The sequence below is a fragment of the Cryptomeria japonica genome, chromosome 3 (genome assembly GCF_030272615.1).
Source record: "Cryptomeria japonica chromosome 3, Sugi_1.0, whole genome shotgun sequence".
In the NCBI taxonomy this organism is placed as follows: Eukaryota; Viridiplantae; Streptophyta; class Pinopsida; order Cupressales; family Cupressaceae; genus Cryptomeria; species Cryptomeria japonica.
Genome location: NC_081407.1, coordinates 48,235,731 through 48,260,477, shown reverse-complemented (window position 1 = coordinate 48,260,477; position 24,747 = coordinate 48,235,731). Strand labels below are relative to the sequence as shown.

Genomic DNA, 24,747 nt, shown 5'->3' with positions numbered 1-24,747 from the left:
GCTATACTTAGCACAATGGCTGCCCAAAATTTTAGGAGGCCGGTGGTCAAGGGTTCAAACCCCACCGGCTTCTTTTTAAGTAAAAGACAATTCGGATAAAGATTAAAATTAAATTGCCGGCCATAATTAGCATGTGCAAGTTGAGGTTTAGCGGTGAAGGTGGAGAATTAGTTCAAAGTTGTTATGGGTTTGAATCTCTCCACCCATTATCCAACTTTTTTTAATAAAATAACATGCAAACTACCACGTCAGCATGATGACGTCATCAAAAGCATGCTCTTCCCTTCAACCTTTGAACTGCCATAACTTTCTCATACGGTTCGAACTGCCATAACTTTCTCATACGGACTCCGTTTTTGACGAAACAAACGTCGTTGGAAAGATTTCGACGAGCTCTTTAATTTGAAACCCATTGCTGATCACTTTTGGGATGATTATTTTTTACCTTTTGACCACCTCCATACTTGGTTTGACCAAACTTTGACCGGCCATAACTCGGACGTATGGACTCCTTTTTTGCCTGTTCAAGTTGCATTGGATTCAGGATCTCAAGAACTTTACCATGATGCTGATTTTTGGAGCTTTGGAGATACTTCAATTTTTTTGGTGAGAATATCCCCTGGATCAAGCCTCCCCACTGGAGAGCTTTTGGACCTCCGAAAGTTTGATTACTTGGAAATTAAGTGAGGGTAAAGTTCCCTCACTTTACCAATCTCCATCCATCTTTCCTTTCTTGGATGCATCCCCTTTAGTCCCACTCAGAGGTATTCAATTGGTCCTCTTCGTGATGTTCTGACATTCTTGTCAAGGATAACATCTTCTGGTAACTCTGACATGTACTCTGGTGAGAGATCATCAACTGATGGAACCTGTATGTCAGTGTCTTCATCCAAGATCATTGGAGGTTCATACAACTTTAGATTCTCAACATTGACAACTGAGTAAATCTGCATGTATGGAGGAAGATTAGGGCGGAAGGCATTGGTACCGATCTTTTCCAAGATCTCAAAAGGACCATATCTGATTGGCTTCAACTTCCTTCCTTCACCTTGCATTCTTTCCTTGCTGATATGTAACCAAACACGGTCACCAACCTAAAAATGATGATCTATGCGATGCTTGTCATGGCGAGCCTTGTATTTCGCTTGGCTCTATTCCAACTGTGCTTCTACTGCCTGATGGATTACTTGGACCTTCTGAATGAACTTTAAAGACCATTCTGCATCATGGCGTCCATCAACATCGTCCTTTCCAAAAGCAAAGTCCATTGGTGTCTTTGGCAAGTAGTCGAAGCAAGTCTCAAAAGGAGAACTCTTTGTAGAAGAATGTGCTGCATGGTTGTAAGCATGTTGCACATAATGAAGATTCTCATCCCACAACTTAGGATGCTTGCTACAGTAACCTCTAAGCAAATGAACAATTGTCCTATTGACTACCTCTATCTGTCTGTTAGTCTACGGATGGAAGGCTGTACTCTTCTTTAGCTTGGTGTCCATGAGTCCCCACAAAGATGACCAAAATTCCCCTAAGAATCAGGAATCTCGATCTGATACAATAGAAGTAGGTAGCCCAAAATGAACCCATACAAATTGGAAGTACATATGAGATGTCAGTTCAGCAGTGACTTGTTTCTTACATGGCATTAAAATACACATTTTGCTGAACCGATCAACAACAACATACAAATAATCATGACCCTTCCTAGACATAGGTAAACCCCCCACAAAGTCCATAGACACAGTTTCCCATGGATGGGATGGTACAGGTAAAGGTGTGTACAAACCCAATTTCCTGTTACTTGGTTTACTGGTTGCACACATTACACATCCATTTATATACTTTGTAACAGTTTCCTGCATATGAGGCCAGTAACAATACTTCTGCAATTGAACCAATGTTTTACTTACCCTGAAATGCCCTGCAATCAAAGAGGTATGTGCTTCTCAAATCACCTGTGCCTGTTCATCTTTAGGAACACATAGTTTACCCAAGTGGTACAACAAGTTATCCTGCACATAGTAATCTTTTTCTTCTACATGTTTACCTTGGATTAAGACTGCATATATATCCTTAAAGTTCTCATCATTAGCATATTGTTCCTGAAAACTTTCACGAACCATGGAACTATTTTTAAGGATTATCAAAGCATTCTTAATTGGAGGCCTAGAGAGCATATCTGCTACTTTGCTATGGGCACCTTTCTTATACTTAATCACCAAATGAAACTGTTGAAGAAAACCCATCCACCTAAAATGCCTACTTTGTTGCAGTTTAGACTATGAGTGCAAATACTGAAGTGGCTGATGATTAGTGTGGATTACAATTTCTTTGCCCATTAAGTAGTGTTTCCATTTCTTAACACTCTGAACTAAAGCATAAAGTTCCTTATCATAAGTGGGATAGTTACTTATTGCTCCCAAAAAAGTTTCAGAGTGGTAGCAAACTGGTTTACCTCCTTGCATGAGTACAACTCCCATGGCAAACCCACTTGCATCTGTCTCGATCTCAAATGGTTGATGTAAATCCGGTAAAGCCAGAATTGGTGCGGTGCTCAACTTTTCCTTCAAAGTGTCAAAAGCCTTTTGTTGCAGACCTCCCCACTGAAAAGTTGCCTTCGTACTGGTCAATGCATGCAATGATGAAGCAATAAAAGAGAAGTTTGCAATGAACTTCCTCCAATACTGAACTGCACCTAAGAAACTCCTAACTTCTATGACTATACTTGGCTTAGGCCATTTTACAATACAATCAACCTTCGTAGGGTCTACTTTCAATTGACCATTCCCTACAACATAGCCTAGGTACACTAAGGATGTCTTAGCGAACTCGCATTTAGACATCTTTACAAAAAGTTTTTCTTTTCTTAGTACATCCAAGACTTTTTTAACATGAATTACATGATCTTCCCAAGACTTGCTAAATACAAGAATATCATCTAGGTAGACTATGACAAAATCATCAATAAAAGGATGAAAGACATCATTCATGACTCTCATGAATGTAGCTGGTGCATTACAAAGCCCGAAGGGCATAACCAACCACTCATAAAGTCCTTGTTTTGTCTTAAAAGCAGTTTTCCAAATATCATTTCCTGCAATTTGTATCTGATGATATCCACTACGCAAGTCTAGCTTAGTGAAATAAATTGCATGTTTCAACTGATCAAGTAAATCATCAATTCTAGGAAGAGGGTACCTGTTCTTTACCGTTATCTTGTTCAAAGCTCTGTAGTCGATGCACATTCTCCAAATCCCATCTTTCTTTGGAACCAACACAATAGGAGAACCGCAAGGAGATGTACTAGGATGAATAACTCCTCTCTCAACCAACTCCTGAACCTGCTTTTTGGTCTCTTCATTTTGCAAGACTGACAACCGGTACATGCCAATGTTTGGAAGTGACACATCCTGCTGCAACTGGATCTCATGTTGTATCTCTCTCTTAGGAGGCAATCCTTTTGGTTCCTGAAACAAGTCATCGTAAGAGGAAACAACTCTGACCATTTCAGCCTTATGTTTAGGATTATCCTTTAAATGCCTCAGATGTTTCTTCCTCTTTGGCTTTTACAAGCATTAATACAAAGTTCTTACTAGAGTTGACTAACCTTTTCATTTGACCAGCATTAACTAGTGCAAGATTACTCTTTACCTTATGTGCCCGTACAATGTATTCAACCTTATCTTTAAAAAGATGGTATTTGTTCTCCCCTCTATAGAAGATAGCCTATCGATCATACAAATAGGGACTCCCAAGTACAAGACCACAAATATCTAAAGGGACTACATCAGCTTCTACCTCATCTACAAAGTTTGCAGTGATAGCAAATCTTATCTTACATTGTTTAGTTACTTGCAATTGTGCATCATTGCAAACCCATCCCAGAGGGTATGGTTTCGGATGAGGTATTGTAGTCAAATTAAGTTTTTTAACAATTTCTTTAGATATCAAGTTAACTTGAGAACCCGTATCAAATAATGTATCAACTTTAGTATGTTTGACAACAACCCGAATATGAAATAATTCATTCCTTTGCTTATCATTCTTAGGAGTAGAATCTTTACTTGTACTTGCACTTATATTAGAAGAACTTGTAGCTAATGAGAGAGATCTACCTTTTTCTTTACCTTGGATTCCGGTAGCAACGATCTTTGTCTCATCTCCAGAGTCTGTTCCAAGATCCTGTTGAACTATAGCAACAGTCTTTTGTTTGTCTTTGTTTCCACCATATTTCTTTGGCCTCTTTTCAGGGTGTAGCTTCGAGCACCTAGAATCATCATGCCCTTCTTTCTTGCAATGTGAGCATGTGGGTTTTTCACCCTCTTTCTTCACTGTAGCTATTTTTTTTCCCTTCCCTTTGTTTTGGGATTTGTTCTCAGACTTATATGGCTTCTTATTAGACTTATCAATAAAAGAACCCTTACCTCTTGACTCTAGGTGTGTGGCTTGAACACAAACTTCATCTAAGTTATTAGGATTCAAGACCAAAATTGAATGTCTCAGATAAGAGTGAAGACCACCTATGTACTTAAGCAATGTGTTCTGGGTATACAATGGAACATTTAATGCAATAGCCTTCTTTCTGAATTCATGGGTGTAATCTTGAATAAACTGACCTTTCCCTTGCCTAAAAATTTGCCAGCTCATCATTAGCTGTTGTATATGGCCTAGGGGATAGAATTGCTTCTTGAGAGCATTAACAAAGTCTGACCAAGTTAAATTGATTTTACCATCTTGTGAAGACCCATCCCGAATTCTACTCTCCCACCAGGTTAGAGTTGTACCTCCTAACCGAAGAGTAGCTAATTGGATCCTATTAGCATCATCTAAGAGGTTTTGGACTCTACAATAGACTTCAACCTCTTGAATCCAATCATCTAATTTTTCAGCATTTAATTCCCCACAATACTTTGGTAGATCAAATTTTACATCCAATTTAATCTTAGGCTTATGTGAACTCTTAAAAAGAGAAGAAGACTCAGAATGAGTAGAAGAGGGAGAAGACGGGGCAGAAGGAGAGGAAGGAGATGGGGGTGTTTTTGGAGGCTCATGGTCACCTCCTGGTCTTTTCCCTTTGTTCTCACGAGCTGCACGTCTTTGCATCTTGTCCTCTCTCTCTTGTACTAAAACTTGTACAATGGTTTCCAAATTTGAAGAGTCTTCTGAATACTCTTATCTTCGGAACCTTCTTCACCACCTTTTCCTTCCATCTATGATGGTGGATTAGTTCTTCATTTTTTGATCTCATGATTATATTCTTCAAGCTTGCCTTCACCTCGTTGAATCTTGGATCTTGTTAGCATTCAATTCTGCAATACTAGTCAAACAAAGCTCTGATACCAAACTTGATCTGATTAGGATCTATGACAATTACAGACAAATGCTTAACAATATTACACAAGTTAATTCAAAGCTTTAATCTGAGCGAATTAACATAATAATGCTTAAATGAACAAAGCATAATAAAGGTAATGAACTGAAAGAAAGAGAGTAGAAAGATAGAAGACAAAACACAATTGATAACGGAGTTCGTCCGCGGGTCGGACTACGTCTCCGGGTCCTGCTCCAATAGGGGGACCGATCCGATTAGCTCCAAAATCAATTACAAGTGTTACAAGATATTCCCTTCAAGCACAATGGCAACATTATTCTCTAATGTGCAGGAATAATCAACAAGCCTTCAAGTTCATAATCTCCTTCTCATCACCTAGATGATTTTCAAAGGCCTAATATCCCCTTTTATACATAAAATTAGCCATAATTAGGCTAAAACCACCAAAACAAAAAAATAATCCCCCTTCGGAAAATAATCCCATAGATATCCTCTTTCCATTTTATGGTTTGGATTTTACTCCATTATTAGGGGTTTGTTTTTAACAAATAACCTTATTTAAATAAGGTTAGCGGTTTAAAGTAATGTTCAAATATAAAATATGCCAATATGATATCAAATGCTATACTTAGCACAATGGCCACCTGAATTTTTAGGAGGCCAGTGGTCAAGGGTTCAAACCCCACCAGCTTCTTTTTAAGTAAAAGGCGATTCAGATAAAGATTAAAATTAAACTGTCGCCTATAATTAGCATGTGCAAGTTGAGGTTTAGCGGTGACATTGGAGAATTAGTTCAAAGTTGTTATGGGTTTGAATCTCTCCACCCATTATCCAACTTTTTTTAATAAAATAACATGCAAACTACCATGTCAGCATGATGATGTCATCAAAAGCATGCTCTTCCCTTCAACCTTCGAACTGCCATAACTTTCTCATACGGTTCGAACTGCAATAACTTTCTCATATGGACTCCATTTTTGACGAAATGAACATCATTGGAAAGCTTTCGACGAGCTCTTTAATTTGAAACCCATTGTTGATCACTTTTGGGATGATTTTTTACCTTTTGACCACCTCCATACTTGGTTTGACCAAACTTTGACCGGCCATAACTCAGACGTATGGACTCCTTTTTTGCCTGTTCAAGTTGCATTGGATTCAGGATCTCAAGAACTTTACCATGATGCTGATTTTTGGAGCTTTGGAGATACTTCAATTTTTTTGGTGAAAATATCCCCTGGATCATCACCGGTCATACATAGTGCATCATAATGCCAACAAAACCTACACTAACACCCCCCTTAAGGATAGCTTGGGTGGGTGAAAAGATGCAAAAATGCAAATATGGGTTCTAGCTACAAGGCCACATTAGGTACCCATGTATAATGATTAAAACTCACAAAAATGAGAAAGAGAAAACTTGTAGGACAAAACTAACCCCCAAGAGAGAAGAACTAATACAATGAGTCCCCCAATGTATAATATCCTACATTGTTGGTAAATGTTCAACACAGGAACTTGAAGATGGTCCAAGATCACCAAACAATATTCCTCCCCTTGGAAAGAAATAAAACCAAGGATGCATACTAGATATCGTCTCATTCCTGAAAGGAATGTGTAGAAGAATGATGAATATGTATAATGTCTCTTAACTCTTCTTAGGTGTCCTAGTGTTGATACTGAAAGTTGTCACTATCAAATCATATGTCTAGGCTACACTATAAAATAGGACAATCCAGAAGCTAGTGGAGATGGATGTAGAACAAAATCTAGAGACAAAGTTGCCTCCTCCAAATGTTGCTCAATAGTGGCCACAATCATGTCAAATTGTCAGGAATGATCATGTGGGTAAAGAACAATAGGGTCAAAAGGTTCCCCCTCAACATCTGAAGAAGATGAAGCGACTTCATCAAAGAGAAGATGTATGTACTTAATGGTGTCCTCCAAGTCTACAAGATAAGACTCATAAAATAAACCTATAATGTTTTTCAAGTACTCATCTCAAGGGGTTGTGTGTGGAAAATGAATTTTTTATTGGACTGAATCAATAGGATCCATAGCAATTTCAAAATCATCATAAACAATAGTCTATGTAGGAGATGAATTATCAACACTCGTATCTTGAACCTGATGGTTTTTCCAAGTAATTTCCCAAGTAGCCTCTATGAGGTAGCCAATTTCAATCAAGAAAGACTTGGATAAGTGGCCAATAGACAGGATCTTTGATTCAAGATAAGGAACTAATCAAAATCCTCTACACTTTAGGCTCTATTAAACCAAGGTGGGTGTACCTATATCAATACCCTTATAGTCCTAAATCCTTATTAAGTGGGTATTGGTATAGATATGTCCTCAATTTAAGGGAAATGAGTAGATACATGATATCAATAAGATTCAAGTCTTTATCCTCGATTCATAAGTCTTAAAATGCTTGAGAAAAATTAGTTCTAACTCTAAAATTTTAAACTAAAACAAACTTAAAATAAAATAACATGGAAAGGAAATCTATTTTTTAATTTTAAAGATATGTTGAAGTTCTAAAACCAACAAAAATGATTGATTCCTATCCAAAGGCTAATGGATTCAAAAATAAAACAAAACCACTTAAAGCAATTTCAATATGTTAATCAAAGACACACATATTCTGATTAATTAATTCCTTGTACTAATCAAACTATGACAATGAATTTCAAACTCTACTTATTATCCAAGAAAAGACTCTACAAAACCTTTGTATCTGATAAAAGCATTTAGTATTCTACTTTAGAAGAAGTAGAAATCAAACACACATAGGCAACATAAGTAGAGAAAAAATAGAAAAAATTGTGATCATTGATTTCATAAGATTTTAGAATACACCTAATGGAGACAACATGGAAATCATTTAACTTTGATTTCAATATATTCTCGTACTACATCTGCTTCGAAATGTCAACTATATTCATAAACAAAATATTAGGACCAAGACAAAAACTTCTCATACTTCTTGCTTTACAAACTTATAGACATGTAATTATTTTCTAAGACTCTAACTATGCAAAAAAGAAAGTAAAATAATCTTTGAACTCTAGAATAAGGCATTGAATACCCTTTTATATGATAACGGAGAAACAAGTTTTGGGAAGTTTACAAAAGATGAGTGGTACTAGCTAATTGCCTGATAGACTAGAAGATACATTTTTTTTGAGTTGCTAACAGAATCAAACAATCTTCATAATTCTCTGTGGGTGGTATTTATTGTTGATAGCTTGAAACCTCCTTATCTCCTTACAATTCTACTTATAAAAAATATATGACAATCCTACAAACACATTAAGAGCATCATGACAGAGAGAAGCTTGTTGTAGGTTTCAACAAATATGAAATTAATGTTCAAATCTCTACAACTAGTCTTCAAAATCCTTTTAGCATGATTACAATCAATCGTAAAAATAAGATCTAATCTTTGTTTTACATGCAGGAAATCAAAAATTAAAAATTTAAAAAAATTAAAAATTTGGTGGGAAACAATGACTACTTCTTGTTTTAAAATTATAAAATTATTTCTCAGAGAGAAACTACATATCACAGAGCTTGGGCTCCTTCTTCTTTGAAATTTTGGAACCTTTGCAGATATCTTTGATAATATCCATCCTCAATTATGTTTCTTTCCACCTCCATCTATGTTAGTACTAATTCAAACTTTGATAATCTAGATATGAATCCAATTTCTTTGTTGTTTGAGTCTCATTTGCATGTATGCCATCAATCATTAGATCCAAGATTGTCCTAATCTCTGACTTCAAATTTAGTTTTGACCTCAATTCCTTCTTCCCCTCACTGTCTTTCTTCTCATTATCAAATAGGGGAGGCATATGGCAGGTAACAAGGCTCCTAAAACTTAACAACTTTTCTCTAATCATCTTTGTATATATCTTATGACTGAAAAATATTTGAACCATGGCATATAACTTTACTTTCATATCACCAATCAGTTCGTGAAAATACTTAGGCAAAGGAATTTTAAGGCAAACTTCCAAACCATCTATAAGCCTTTTCAGAAAAGAGATTGAGCAAGCTATATAATTTTTCTACCTTAAATGGCACTAGTAAAAGTCCATAATCTCCTTATGCTCATCACATGCCACTTCAGCATGGTGAATAATAGCACTAAATCTAGACTATAAAAGTCTCAGTTAACTCTATTACTATGTTGATATCTTCTCTCTTAATATCCTTATAGATATGATCAATCTCTTTCTTCATTCTTTAATTTTCTACCCTTGTCGTTGCTAGGTCATTCCTTAGACCTAATGTTTCTTTATAAGTTTGGTGTCCTAGAGATGGTAAGTATTGAGAAGGTCCATAATATAATTTATCTTCTATTTGCTTGACTCAATCCTTAATAATCTTATTCTCTTCTTCAACCCTTCTAGAAACCTTATGTGCAAAGCTTGCAACATTTATTGTCATATCTATGGCTTTTGTAGCCGAGGTGTCTGATACTCTAGAAATAGTTTTCCATACAAAACTTCATCCTAATATTGGACCATTAATGGTTTCTGAATGGTCAAATACAAAGATCAAATAGCTAGTGTATCCAATTCATCATGAAAAGAAGAGACAAATAATAGGCTCTTATCTTCCTCAAGATCTAGACTCTGTAGATCAATGTACTGACTTCTCCTCAAGCTATCAAAAGCAATGGTTGAGGAAATATCCTAACCCTCTAGAAGTAGGACTCCACTCTTCTTAACAATTTGTCTTCCCATCTTTGAAATCATATTCTCCAACTTTTCATTAGAATACTTTAAAATTTAATCCTTCAATATTAGCTTTCCCCTTAATCAAGGGTGTCTATTTGTTTGGCCCTTTCTTTCTGAATCCAATCTGTAATACATTTAAGAAGGAACTACTTGAATTCTCTAGTCTAAATAATTTTTTTATCACTCATGAAATCCTCATAGGAAGTGATTCTTACACTATGTGATATCTCCTCCCAACCTAAGGGCATTGAGAGCCCTTTCAGGAGAAGTATCTTGAATTTGCACCCCTGATCTTGTGTCAAATCTATAGGGTGGCATTGATTGGTCCACCTAAATATTGAATCCCTCATGGGATTTAAATGGGATATCCTGACCAGGAGACAAGGTATACAAATGTGTTACAACTCTTAGACTATTAAGAAAAATGAGTGGTTCATCTTCCTTTAAAGAATAGAACACCCATTCCTTTCGATTACCAAATCCACTAGAAGAGTCTGATGTTGGTTCATCCTTAGAGTCATCACTTACTCCTTCCTCATCTGCTATGTAAAACTGTTTTCTTTTCTTAAATCTATATCTGTTCTAATTAGGCTTAAATTTTTTCTTAACTTTCTCTTCAAATATTGCCTTCCTTTCAGTACATCTAGATGCAAAATGACCAATCTTATTACATGCAAAACATTTAAAAGGTTCTTTTCCTTCATACTTACTTCCTGTCGGTCCTTTAGGTACTCTTCTAGCAAATAAGGCTTCAAGTTGCTCAAATCCTTCATCTTCTTTCCTCATATCTTCCAATTCTTTTTCATATAAGGCTTTCTAATCACTTTTGTCAGTAGGTGATGATGATGCATGAAAAGAAGGCTCATACTTTATAGCTCTAGAAGATCCAAATTCTTTAAGCTCAAAAGCAGATAATTTCCCAATCAAAATATCTCTGTTAACTGAAGTGTTTGCCATTATTCTCAGCTCATTAATTGCAGTTGCCTTCATCTTGTCAGCCAGTGGAAGGGCTCTCAAGACTTTGGAAACTATTTCTTCTTCACTTAGATATCCTCCACAACATTGAATTCCCATAACAATCTCATTTACTCTTTCCATAAACACAACAATTCTTTCATTATCTTCCAGTTTCAAGTTTTCATACCTTACCCGGTAACTATCAAGTTTAGCAATTTTGATAGTAGGATCACCTTCATTTAGAGTTTGCAATTTATCTCACATAACCTTTTCTGATAATTTATCAGTCAATCCAATGATTTTCTGATCAGTAAGTGCACACAAGAGGGCTTCTCTATATCTGCAATCATTTTTAATATTCTTGTCTAGGTCTGCAAGAGAAGGATTGCCAGATGCTAGATCATAAGGTGTATATATTTTCTCAGTGATCTCCCAAATATTCTTTCCAAGACATCTAAGATAAGTATCCATTCAAATTTTTCATATCTCACAATTTGTTCCATCAAGCTTAGGGATTTCTTTTCTGAAAATAGTTGCCAGTGGATTTGAAGTGTTAGCTGCCATAGGATCTACCTCAAGAGATTAAGCTTCTACAAAAGAGGACCAAAGCTCTGATACCAATTGTTAGGATAACCGGTGAACAACTGAGAGGGGGAGGGGGGTGAATTAGTTGTTAATAGATTATGTCAATCGGATAACCTTCAATTGGATAACATAAACATTAAGTACCGGAATAGTAAAAACAAATACTAGTAAGCAATAAAACTTAATAACAAAATAAATAATAACACAATGCAACCATACCACATAACACCATGATTTGTATGTGGAAAACCCAAAAAGGGAAAAACCACAGTGGGAAGCCTACCCACAGTCAAATGATAGTTTTGCATAAAGTATGTGATACAATGAGGGGCCTGCACATGCAGGAAGGCACACTTCCTAAAGCGTACTGCTCATTACAAAGAGTCTCACTGACTACAGCGAGGTTATAACTACCTCAAGATAAATGGACAATAATCCAAAATAATGAACTACCAGAGATAACATCTACCAAGCTTGATTATAGTCTCAGTTAAGCTCAATACCAGAGGCCTTTGACCTCTTCCTTAATCCCAATTCGATCACCTATGATCAACCAAATATCCTTCACCTATGATATTACATTCCATGACCACATACATGATCTATAATGAGATATTACATCAATTTATACCAACCCTAAGGCCTAAACCAATTAGGTCAACCACGTAAAAGATATTATAAAAAGATCATTACATACATCCATATTACAATGATATGCCATGTTGTCTTGAGACCAAAACAATAATAACCAATCCATAAATCATCCTGGTAATGTGTAGAGAACACGTTAACATGATACCGGTCCATAACCTAGATAGGTACTGGACGTAATCTGGGTCCACCACGCTAAAGCGATGTCTTCAATCAATTGAGGCATGATCAAAGAATATCTTCAGCATCCTGAAATCCATCTAGAAGCTGCACCAACACCACTTATGCATCCTGTCAATATTTCTCAGTGAAAGCTTTGCCAGTTAAACCTTAAACCCATGTCGATAAGGGTTTACAAGAGTGTGTGATAGCATTTTATTACCAAGTCATTACCAACTGATCAAAAAATGCTCCAGAAGCATGTAACACATAAATTCAAATATACTCCATTGATCCAAACATGTCGAAAGTGTCCAATAGATAGTCCTTTCTATCGGTAACACTAGATCTTCTATCGGTAACCAAAACTTGTCTGTCGGTAACCAACCATAATAGTTAGTGTTGACATCAATGAAAAAAAACCAATGCAACACATAATCTGTTAGGTCCCGAAGATAACTGAGAGGGGGGGAGGTGAATCAGTTGTCAAATAAATTCAACCAAAAACAACTTAACCAACTTTAATGCTTAATACCGGTAAACTAGACTTTTATGTCGGTAGACAGTTTTATCAGTTAATTATAGTACCGGTAAAGATTAATGCATGAAACAGAAAGATGATAACATCCACAACACATAACACCAATATTTGTACATGGAAACCCTGTAAGGGGAAAAACCACGATGGGAAACCTTACCCACAATGAGATGATACTACTGCAGATAGTATGTGTATACAAATGGGGTCTGCATATGCAGAAAGACCAAGCACCTAGAGCTCACTGCTCAAACACAAATAGGAGTCACACTGACTACAATTGGATGGTTAAATCCAATAAGAATGTACTGCTCAAATTAGCATCTTTCTATGCTAGATTCAGTACCGGTGTAGTTCTGATTGTCTTCACAAAAACCTTGCTTTACCTTCAAATGATGTCTGTGTGTATAGCTCTGCTTATTCTCGCATATACCTTCTTACAATTCCTTATCCTTATCACATATCAATCTTACAAATAAGATCTTACATATATACCATAACCTAAGACCAATTTTAGTAGGTCGACTACTAAAAGATATTACAATAAAACATTTTACAAGTAAATCAATAACCGATGCAATAACCAATTCAACATGTTGACTTGATGCATTTACGATAACAACAAAATCATCTCCAAAGCGTGTCGTGCTGATCTGGAATAGATAAGCCTGTCGGTGCTTATCCTGGACCTATTTGCCGGTAACAACAAATATGTAATTACGAATATACCAATGAACAAATATCCAAGACAAAGTGTCCAAACGATGTTTTCAACATAACTAGGGGTTTTCCATATCATTCCAAGTGCTGGTGAACATTATATCCAGTCGGTGTACAAGATACCGGTGATTGTGCATAAGTCACTTGCTTGCTAGTGAACATTGTCGATTCTTCAAAGTGCCAGAGTTGATAAGTCTTAGTAGGTATTGACATCAATGACAAAACCTTACAAAAATACCAACAATCTCCCCCTTTGGCATTGATGGCAACACAAGATGGAAAAACCATCAAAGTGCCAAAACAGAAATGCCAAATACCAAAAACCAACAATCTCCCAAAAGAGATCATAACTAGAAATCAAAAACTCAGATACAAAGAGTAATCTATCATCTCAAAGTATTAATCTTTCTCCCAAATGAATAATCTCTCCCCAAAAGATAAAGTGTTTTTCCATAGATATCTCTCCCCCTTTGACATCAAATGCCAAAGTGAATACAAAACCAGGTTCAAATACAAAATACCAACCAATTCAGTATACCAACTACTCCCCCTGAGAAGTAGCTTCCCCATCAAAGTCGGAGTAAAAGATTTCTCTATTAATTTTGTCTGTTGATGACAAACATCAATTGTCTAAGTCTCTACCGGTGGGGGTATGACCCCAAGCTGGTCTCTGAGTTATTCAAAGGTCTCCTTAGGTAGAGGTTTAGTGAAAATATCTGCAATCTGCTCTTTAGTATTCACATAAACCAGTTTTACTTCTTTTGCTTCAACATTCTCTTTCAAAAAATTTAGTTTGATAGAAATATGTTTGGTTTTAGAATGTAATACCAGATTCTTAAATATATCAATTGCTGCAGTGTTATCACAATAGATAGTTATAGGTTCCTTACATTTTACCTTTATGTCCTTCAACATTTGCTTAGGCCATAATACCTGTGTACAGTTAGTTGTTGCTGCAACATATTCTGATTCTGCTGTTGATAATGATGTACAACTTTGTTTCTTACTCAACCAAGAAATTAATCTGCTGCCAAGAAAAAATGCTCCACCAAATGGTGCTTTTTCTATCATCCATATCTCCTGCCCAATTTGTATCTATGTATGCACATAATCCAAAGTTTTCATCTCTAGGATACCATAAACCAAGATTTGTAGTGCCTTGTAAGTACCAAAAAATCCTTTTTACTGTTGATTCATGATTTTCTCTAGGATTACTCTGAAATCTAGAAACAATACATACTGCATTCATAATATCAGGTCTGGTTTGTGTTAAATACAGTAAACCTCCTATCATAGATTTGTACCTATTCGGATTAACAGGTGTAGATTCATCCCTTAGTGATAATTTGTCATTTGTAGTCATAGGAGTGCTTACCGGTTTAGAGTTTTACATCCCAAATTTCTTTAGTAACTCCTTTAAGTACTTGGATTGACTCAAGAATATACCTTTATCAGTTTGTGAAATCTGCAATCCTAAAAAGAATTTTATTTCTCCAATCATAGACATTTCAAATTCTTGCTGCATTTCAATAGAAAAGTCTTTACATAATCCATCTTCTCCTCCAAAGATTATATGATCAACAAAAACTTCTATAACCAAGATGTCACCATTAGTCACTTTATAGTATAAGTTGTTGTCAACATTACCTTTAGAAAATCCAATCTTCAAAAGATACTTATCCAATCTAGCATACCAAGCTCTTGGAGCTTGTTTCAACCCATACAAAGCTTTCCTTAACCTGCAAACCATATCTTTGTTATCTGTCAAAGAAAATCCATCAGGTTGCTCAATGTAAACTTCTTCTTCAAAATCTCCACTCACAAATGCACATTTAATATCCATTTGATATACTTTGTAGTTCTTGTATGCTGCAAAAGCCAAGAATAATCTGACTGTCTCAATTCTAGCTACCGGTGCAAAGGTTTCATTATAATCAATTCCTTCTTTCTGAGAATATTCCTTACACACTAGTCTTGCTTTATTTCTGATTACTTTACCATCTTCATTAAGTTTATTTCTGAATACCCATTTAGTTCCAATCACATTTTTGTCTTTAGACCGGGGAACTAATGTCCATGTGTTATTCTTCTTAATTTTCTCTAATTCTTCTTCCATAGCTTTAATCCAGTGTTTATCTTCACATGCCTCATTAATTGATGATGGTTCAATTTGAGAAATAAGACATACCTCTTAATTTCCCAGTCTTCCTCTTGTCATAAGTCCTTTATACTTGTTTCCAATTATCTGATCTTCAGAGTGATTCAGTCTTACATACCGAGGTGTCTTTATTTGCTTTTGTTCCTCAGTTACAGTGGAATTTTCAAATGATACTGGTGTAACCGGATCTTCATTCTGTACCGTTTGATTCAATGTAGGTTAATTTTCCATTATTTCTATTGCCAGTTCAGAGTCTATATACCTTGAAGTTCCTCTAAATTGTTCATCAATCTTCACATTTGTACTCTCAACAATTTTCTGCAATCTTTTGTTAAAACATTTGTATGCCTTTCTCTTAGATGAATAACCTAGAAATATTTCTACATCACTTCTAGTATCAAATTTGCCAATATACTCATCTCTTCTAATATAGCATTTACTACCAAATATTTTGAAATATTTAAGAGTAGGAGTAATGCCAAACCATAGTTCATGAGGGGTCTTACCAGTTTCACCTTTGATGTGAACTTTGTTGAATGTATAGACTATTGTGCTTACTGCCTCTCTCCAATATACATGTGGAAGATTTGCTTCAGATAACATACTTCTAGCTGCATCCAAGATAGTTCTATTTTTCCTTTCTACAACTCTATTTTGCTATGGTGTCTGAGGTGTTGATAACTGTCTTCTGATTCCATTCACTTCATAGAATGCATTATATTCCTTAGATGTAAATTCACCTCCTTGATCTGATCTCAGACATTTGATTTTCTTACAAGTTTCATTCTCTACCATTGCTTTGAATAGTTTGAACTTCCCAAGTGCTTCTGATTTTTCTCTGAGAAAAGTAACCCAACACATTCTAGAATAGTCATCAATGATTAGCATGAAATATCTATCACCTTGTAAACTTTTAGTTCTAGCTGGACCACATAAATCAGTATGAATAAAGTCAGGAGCATTATTTGATTTTTTTGAAATACTTTTAAAAGATGCTCTAACTTGTTTTCCAAATTGACATTCCTTACATACTGGATTGTGAGGTTTAACAACCTTAGGTAAATCTCTAACTGCCTTAGTAGTACTAATTTTTACCATGCAATCAAAATTTACATGACAAAGTCTCTTATGCCATAGCCAACTTTCATCAATGTGTGCAATCAAGCATGTCTTTTCATTGATATTCAAATGAAAGATGTTGCCTCTAGTTTGAATACCAGTTGCAATTTCCAAACCAGTTCTATTCATAATTTTGCATTTACCATTCTTGAATTGTTACTGAAATCCTTTCTCAACTAATTGACCAACACTCAAAAGATTATTTTTTAAACCTTCTACATAGTAAACATTGTCAGTATTATGCTTATCATCAGGAGATATTGTACCTTTTCCTTTGATCAAACAAGCTTTGTCATCTCCAAATCTTACTAGGCCTCCATTATATTCCTAAAAGTTCAAGAATTTACCTTTATCACCAGTCATGTGATGTGAACATCCTGAATCAATGATCCATTCATCCTTAACTTTAATTTTAGCTACTAGGGCATGTTCTACCAGTTGAGCAGTAGGTGTCGGTTGATCTTTTGTTATAGCAACAAAAACCCATCCATTGTCTACTAGATCTTCATCTGAATCATCAGTGACTCGCTCATCAACAAGACAACAAGATTTATCTTTATTCTTCTTAAATCTATATCTCTGATATTCAGGGTTAGGCTTGTATGTTCTTCTAGCTTCTTCTCTTAGTCTAGCATGTCTATCAGGGCATCTCGAAACCATATGACCAATCTTATTACAGTTAAAGCATGTTGGCATTTTTGATGATTATGTTGTGATTGTCATTGATGCACACACACTTGCTATGAGACCACTTTTTGAATATATGAATTATGCTCAACCGGTATTTGTTCCAAACCGGTATTATGTTGTAGTCTTTAGACTATCAATGTTTTGCAGAAAGTGTTTACCAATCTCAAGTGGCATGAAGACCTCAAGTTGTTCGAGGATCTCAAGCAGAATGGAGAAAAGGAACTAAAAGTGGTAGTTATCATTTTCCCAGTCTTCATTTTTGTCAACCGGTATTACTCTGGGTTACCAACTGGTAATCGGTAAAGTTGTATAAACTGGTAATACTCTGGGATGAGTTACCAACCAGTATATTTTTGTTATGAGTTACCATCCACCGACACTTTGACAGTGATTTGTGTCATGTTATCAAATGTGTCTAGATGCAATGAACCTAGGAACTTGCAATGTAATCCTATTGGACTGACATGAAATCAGATTCCTTTTTAAGGACATCGTGTCTAGGGTTATAGGTGGTGTAGCTGTTAGGGTTTTTGGTGGTTAGTGAGTTTTTGCATGTGCGATCTTAATAGAGAAGATCAAGTCTGTGTGCTGTAACAGAGTGTGGATTTACTAAAGATTGAAGTAATGCTGAAATGCATTAGCAATGAGCTATCATGGATCTAACCAAGCAGACTGTGCTATTTTCTAGATCATTCACTTGTTGATTACTCACATCTTTGACAAGTCAGAAACCCTTAACCGGGTAGGCCCATAAAAGCCTTTGTAAATCCTCTAACAAGGTGATTCACATCTGTGGATCTGAAATCCTCTCACAAGGTAGTCTTTAATCGGACTTATCTCCTAATAGAGATTGATATTCCTAACAGGATCTATTCTGGTAAAGAACATTGTATGACCTTAACCAGTCTGGTTACTATTCTACAGATAGTTACTTGTGAGTTTCATCTCATCGTGGTTTTTCCGGTTTGGGTTTCCACATCAAAATCTCTTATGTTATGGTGATTGTTCTTCTATGGGTGAATGCCTTACTTGTTGTTTGGTTTGCATTTGTGTTAACCGGTTTGTTAGTTAAACTGTTATACCGATTTACTACTAAACTGTTAAAGTGTTTTAGTTTAGTATTTTCTGGTATACTAATTCACCCCCCCCTCTTAGTATTCATCAAAGCATTTAAAGGGTGCTTTACCTTCATACTTACTTCCAACTGGACCTTTAGGCATTTTTCTTGCAAATAGTACTTCAAGTTCTTTAAGTTCTTCATTTTCTCTCCTGCTTTCCTCAAGTTCTCTTGCATAAAAGGTTTTCCAATCAGACTTGTCAAATGATGGTGCAGATGATATTGATGCCTTAAAATCTAAATCTATCTTTATAGTAGCAACAAGACCAAATTCCTCAATTTCAAAAGATGAAAGTTTTCCAATCAATGTATCCCTAGTTATTGATGTATTAGGCATTGTTCTCAACTCATTTATAGCAGTAACCTTCATTTTATATGCCGGTGGAAATCCTCTTAAAACTTTTGAAATAATTTCATCTTCACTTAAGGTTCCTCCACAACATTTAATACCCAAAACAATTTCATTAACTCTTTCCATAAAAGCAGAAATCCTTTCATCTTCTTCCATTTTTAGATTTTCATACTTGACCCAGAAGCTTTCAAGTTTTTCAATTTTGACTATGGAATCTCCTTCATTCAATGTTTCCAAGTGATCCCAAATAGCTTTAGCAATTGATCTATCTGATAATCCCATGATTTGTTGATATGATAATACGCTCAAAAGTGCTTCTCTAGATTTGCAATCATTTTCATGATCTTTTCCTAAGGTAGGTGGATTAGGCTGACCAGGAGTAGGAGCAGTATAGCCATTCTTTGTAACTTCCTAGATGTCATTTCCAATGCAATTCAAATGTGTCTCCATTCTGATCTTCCATATGCCATAGTTGGTTCCATCAAAGTTAGGACTATCCTTCCTGAAATAGTTAGTAGACATTGGATCTCCTCAAGCTGTTAAACTTCTACAAAAGAGGACTAGGCTCTGATACCAATTGTTAGGTCCTCGAGACAACTGAGAGGGAAGGGGGGGGGAATTAGTTATCAAATAAATTCATCCAAAAACAACTTAACCAACTTTAATGCTTAATACTGGTAAACCATACTTTTATACCGGTAGACAGTTTTATCAGTTAATTGCAGTATCGGTAAAGATTAATGCATGAAACAGAAAGATAATAACATCCACAACACATAACACCAATATTTGTACGTGGAAACCCTGTAAGGGGAAAAACCACGGTGGGAAACCTTACCCACAATCAGATGATACTACAGTAGATAGTATGTGTATACAAATGGGGTTTGCACATGCAAAAAGGCCAAGCGCCTAGAGCTCACTGCTCAAACACAAATAGGAGTCACATGAACTACAATTGGATGGTTAAATCCAATAAGAATGTACTGCTCAAATTAGCATCTTTCTATGTTGGATTCAATATCGGTATAGTTCTGATTGTCTTCACAAAAACCTTGCTTTACTTCAAATGATGTCTGCATGTATAGCTCTGCTTATTCTCTCATATACCTTCTTACAATTCCTTATCCTTATTGCATATCGATCTTACAAATACGATCTTAGATATATACCATAACCTAAGACCAATTTTAGTAGGTCGACTACTAAAAGATATTACAATAAAACATTTTACAAGTAAACCAATAACCGATGCAATAACCAATTCAACATGTCGGCTTGATGCATTTACAATAACAACAAAATCATCTCCGAAGCGTGTCATGTTGGTCTGGAATAGATAAGCCTGTCGGTGCTTATCCTAGACCTATTTGTCAGTAACAACAAATATGCAATTATGAATATACCAATGAACAAATCTCCAAGACAAAGTGTCCAAATGATGCTTTTGACATAACTAGGTGTTTTCCATATCCTTCCATGTGCCAGTGAACATTATATCCTGCTGGTGTACCAGATACCGGTGACTGTGCATAATTCACTTGCTTGCCAGTGAACATTGTTGATTCTTCAAAGTGCTAGAGTTGATAAGTGTTAGTAGGTATTGAAATCAATGACAAAACCATATCACAATACCAACAATCTCCCCCTTTGGCATTGATGGCAACACAAGATGGAAAAACCATCAAAGTGTCAAAACAAAAATGCCAAATACCAAAAACCAACAATCTCCCAAAAGAGATCATAACCAGACATCAAAAACTCAAATACAGAGAGTAATCTATCATCTCAAAGTATTAATCTTTCTCCCAAATGAATAATCTCTCCCCAAAAGATAATGTATTTTTCAATAGATATCTCTCCCCCTTTGACATCAAATGCCAAAGTGAATACAAAACTAGGTTCAAATACAAAATACCAACTACTCCCCTTGAGAAGTAGCTTCCTCATCAAAGCTAGAGTAAAAGATTTCTCTGTTAATTCTTCCAATTCATCCATATTGCCAACACTTTCAACGTACTTACTTATATTCCTCTAAAAATAGATATGCTAGTCTATGCTTTCTTCTATTATGAAGCATCCTCAATTTATTTCTTTTATCTCTCTTTGACTTGAAAAAATTCTTTCTTACACTTTTTCCTAAATTTTAATTCAATATTCATCATTGATGGGTATATACTCGCAATGTTTTGATAATCATTGTTTAAACATGTTGTAGCGAAGGTTGTAAGGTACCGGAATAGACAATCCTTCTAACAATACTTCATTTCAATTCTTCCTTGATGGCCCAGATCACCTTATCCCTTAATTCCTCCAAGGTTAGAAAATTCAAATTTTAGGAAATAATTTAATTGTCATTGAATTCCAGAAGGGTTCTCAAGAAATGTTTTTTTCAAGATTATACACCTATATCATCAATAATGTTTATATCATGTTTTTCCTTAAAAGGTTGGGTTGTCAAAGTTAAATTAGACTTGAGAATATATGATTGCTTAAGATCATTATAAATTTCCCTTGCAATTTTAAATTAATTAATGGGAATATGAATCTAGAATATATGATTATTATTTTAGATTCAACATTATCTTATATGTGTGTGTGTGTGTGTGTGTGTGTGTGTGTGTGTGTGTATTATTGTGTAGGATAATATACTAATATGTTAGCATGCATTGTGGTGAAAAATGTATTAGCTTTGTTTTCCATATTTTTCTCTTAATTATTAATTGGTATTACAACTACCAATAAAACATGGTTAAATATAAAAAAAAAACACTTGTTTTCACATATTTTTCTATACTTTTTATATATTTTACTCTTTTAATAGGCAAACTAAACCAGAGTTGAGCAATATTACTAAACCATGCATCCCATCCATCATAATACATATAACATAAATTAAAATTTCTATCATCATTTTATAGAAATTCGAAATACATAATCTTATTGATATCAATGAATTTGACTAAAGAGCTATAAAATATACCTCTTTATTTTGTGATGATTGTGTTTGTTGTCCCATCAAGCAGCAAGATGTTGCATAATTCCTCAATATTCTATTCATACTTTATAAACAATAATTCAACCAAATCAATATTATATATCAATAAAATAAAATAAAATAAAAAATGCATGTTCTCACTCTTTTAAAACACGTTATATCTTAATTTATCTTTCAAGTCTTATATTTCATATATTAAAAAAATTATTCTACTAACAAATAATATCACCTAATTTAAATAAGATGTAAATTTATGAAGAAAAAAAATTCAATCCCTTAAATTTTTTCAAATTACATACATCACAAATAATTATATAAAAAAATAATGAGTTAAAGGGAGATATATATTTATAATAAAATTTAAAATATATGAAATATAACTGACAATATTGCAATAATACAAATATTATAAAATCTTTTAATAGACAAAAAAAATGTGTCATATTTAAATATTCTAGTTTTTGTTGTTGTGAACAAGGTATTTCCTACCTATTTTCTCAATTTGAAGTGTGAACAAGATACATTATTTAACTAGTTCCTATATAGGACCTTTTCACATTTGTTGACATGCTAAGTCTACTTAGTGAATTGAAAATATTTATAGAATTCTCTTGTAAACATGTGATCTTATCCCCTAGTTTTCACATAAAATAAGATTAAGACACTTGTTATCATCCTAGTTAATCATATATCTCAACCTTGTCTATATTAGAAAGGTATCATATGTACATTTAATTATATTATATAGCCATTGTATTTGCACATAATTAATCATATTGATATTAGCATCCATTATTAATTGTTAAACGGAAAGGACTTAGTTTCCTTTCCCTGCTATCTCGCAGTGCTCTGCACACTGCTTCTCCAGACGAGTATATAATATGAAGGTTATTAACTATTGTCAATAACATGAAGGTTATTTAGTTTCCTTTGAAGATGATCAATAACACAAACGTTATCAACACCAAACTACTCACTTTAGAGATCAAGTGCCATATGTTCTAGATTTCAACCAATAAGTTTGAGACATCCATTCTCAACATTCTCCCACTTGATGAAGAACTAATTGGTATCTCCTGAACACTTAGAGATTAGTGAGAATCATAGGCTTCATGGCCCATCGAGTTAGCACACCACTTGAACTTAGTTATGTTCATAGGTTTCCTTAATGTATCTAAAACATTTTCCAGAGTATCCACTTTTTCCAGATTAAACTTTTTGTCTTCCACCATGTCACAAACAAAGTGATACTGCACATCATGTTTCTTCCTGGCATGAAAAGTGGGATTTTTCACCAAATAAATGGCACTCTGACTGTCACAACAAATAGAAATATGTCTTGTATTAAACCCAACATCAGAACACAAACACTTAAGCCAAACAACCTCTTGGCAGGCATGAGTTGCTGCCATGTCCTCTGCCTCTATAGTGGACAAAATGACTATAGCTTGCCGCTTGCTCATCCAACTGATTGCACCACCATTCAACATGAATACATATCCACTGGTGTATCTTCTGCTATCAATGTCTCTTACCCAATTTGAATCCACATATCCTTGAATGCTTGCAATCCTTTGCAATCCAACCAAATTTCCATGGTAACATAGAGCATACTGAGAGGTACCTTTCAAGTATCTAAACACTGTCTTCATAGTATCCCAATGTGGTCTTCCTAGATTTGCCATAAATCATCTTAGTACTCCCACTTCTTGGGAAATGCTTGTCCTTGTATAGACAATTGCATACATTAGGCTACCAACTGCACTTGCATAAGGCACCTTGGCCATGTCCTCCATCTCTGAAGGATATTTTGGACAATCTTCAACAAAAAGTTTTGTTCCTTGTAATACTGGAACAACTAGTTGCTTGCAATTTGATATGTTAAATCTCTCTAGAATAGTACTAATGTACCTGCTCTAATTGAGCCAAAGCTTTCTATTCTTTCTATCCCTACTAATTTCCATTCCCAAAATATACCGATCTGCACCAAAATGTTTCATTTCAAAACATGCTGACGACTGAGATTTTAAATCAGAAATCATACCCTTATCATTTCCAATGAACAACATGTCATCCACATACAGAGAAATGATAAGTAAATGATCATTTTTAGTCAATACACACAATGATCAGACTTTGATCTTACAAATCCTAGAGACAACAAAAAGGTGTCAAACTTTTGGTACCACTTTCTAGGTGACTGTTTCAAACCATAGAGAGACTTTTCCAACTTACATACCAAGGATTCTTTACCTTTTACCACAAAATGCTCAGGTTGGGACATATAGATCTCTTCCTCCAAGTCACCATGACGGAACAATGTCTTCATATCCATCTTCTCAATCTCAAAGTCATATGCTGCTACAAGTGATAGAAGAAATCCGATAGATGTCAACTTTGCTATAGGAGAAAATATTTCTCCATAATCAATTCCTTCAACTTGGAAATAGCCCTTTGCAACCAATCTAGCTTTATACTTTTCCACACTTCCGTCTAGACTTATTTTCTTTTTAAATACCCATTTGTAGCCAATAGGTCTTCTACCTTCAGGCAAGGGCACCAGATCCCAGGTTTCATTCTTCTTTAGTGAAGCCATTTCTTCATTCATAGCCTCCAACTAGGAATCTGA

The 24,747-nt window shown here is 35.1% G+C and overlaps 1 protein-coding gene across 1 annotated transcript in view; it reads right to left on the bottom strand.

Moving 5' to 3' along the window:
* The window catches only part of LOC131033585 (truncated transcription factor CAULIFLOWER D-like), a 198,152-nt gene that overhangs the window by 128,205 nt on the left and 45,200 nt on the right, over positions 1-24,747 (bottom strand). Inside the window, exon 2 of the mRNA XM_057964819.2 lies at positions 22,104-22,182. Coding sequence (XP_057820802.2) covers positions 22,104-22,182 — 79 coding nt within the window. The remainder of the gene's footprint in view (positions 1-22,103; positions 22,183-24,747) is intronic.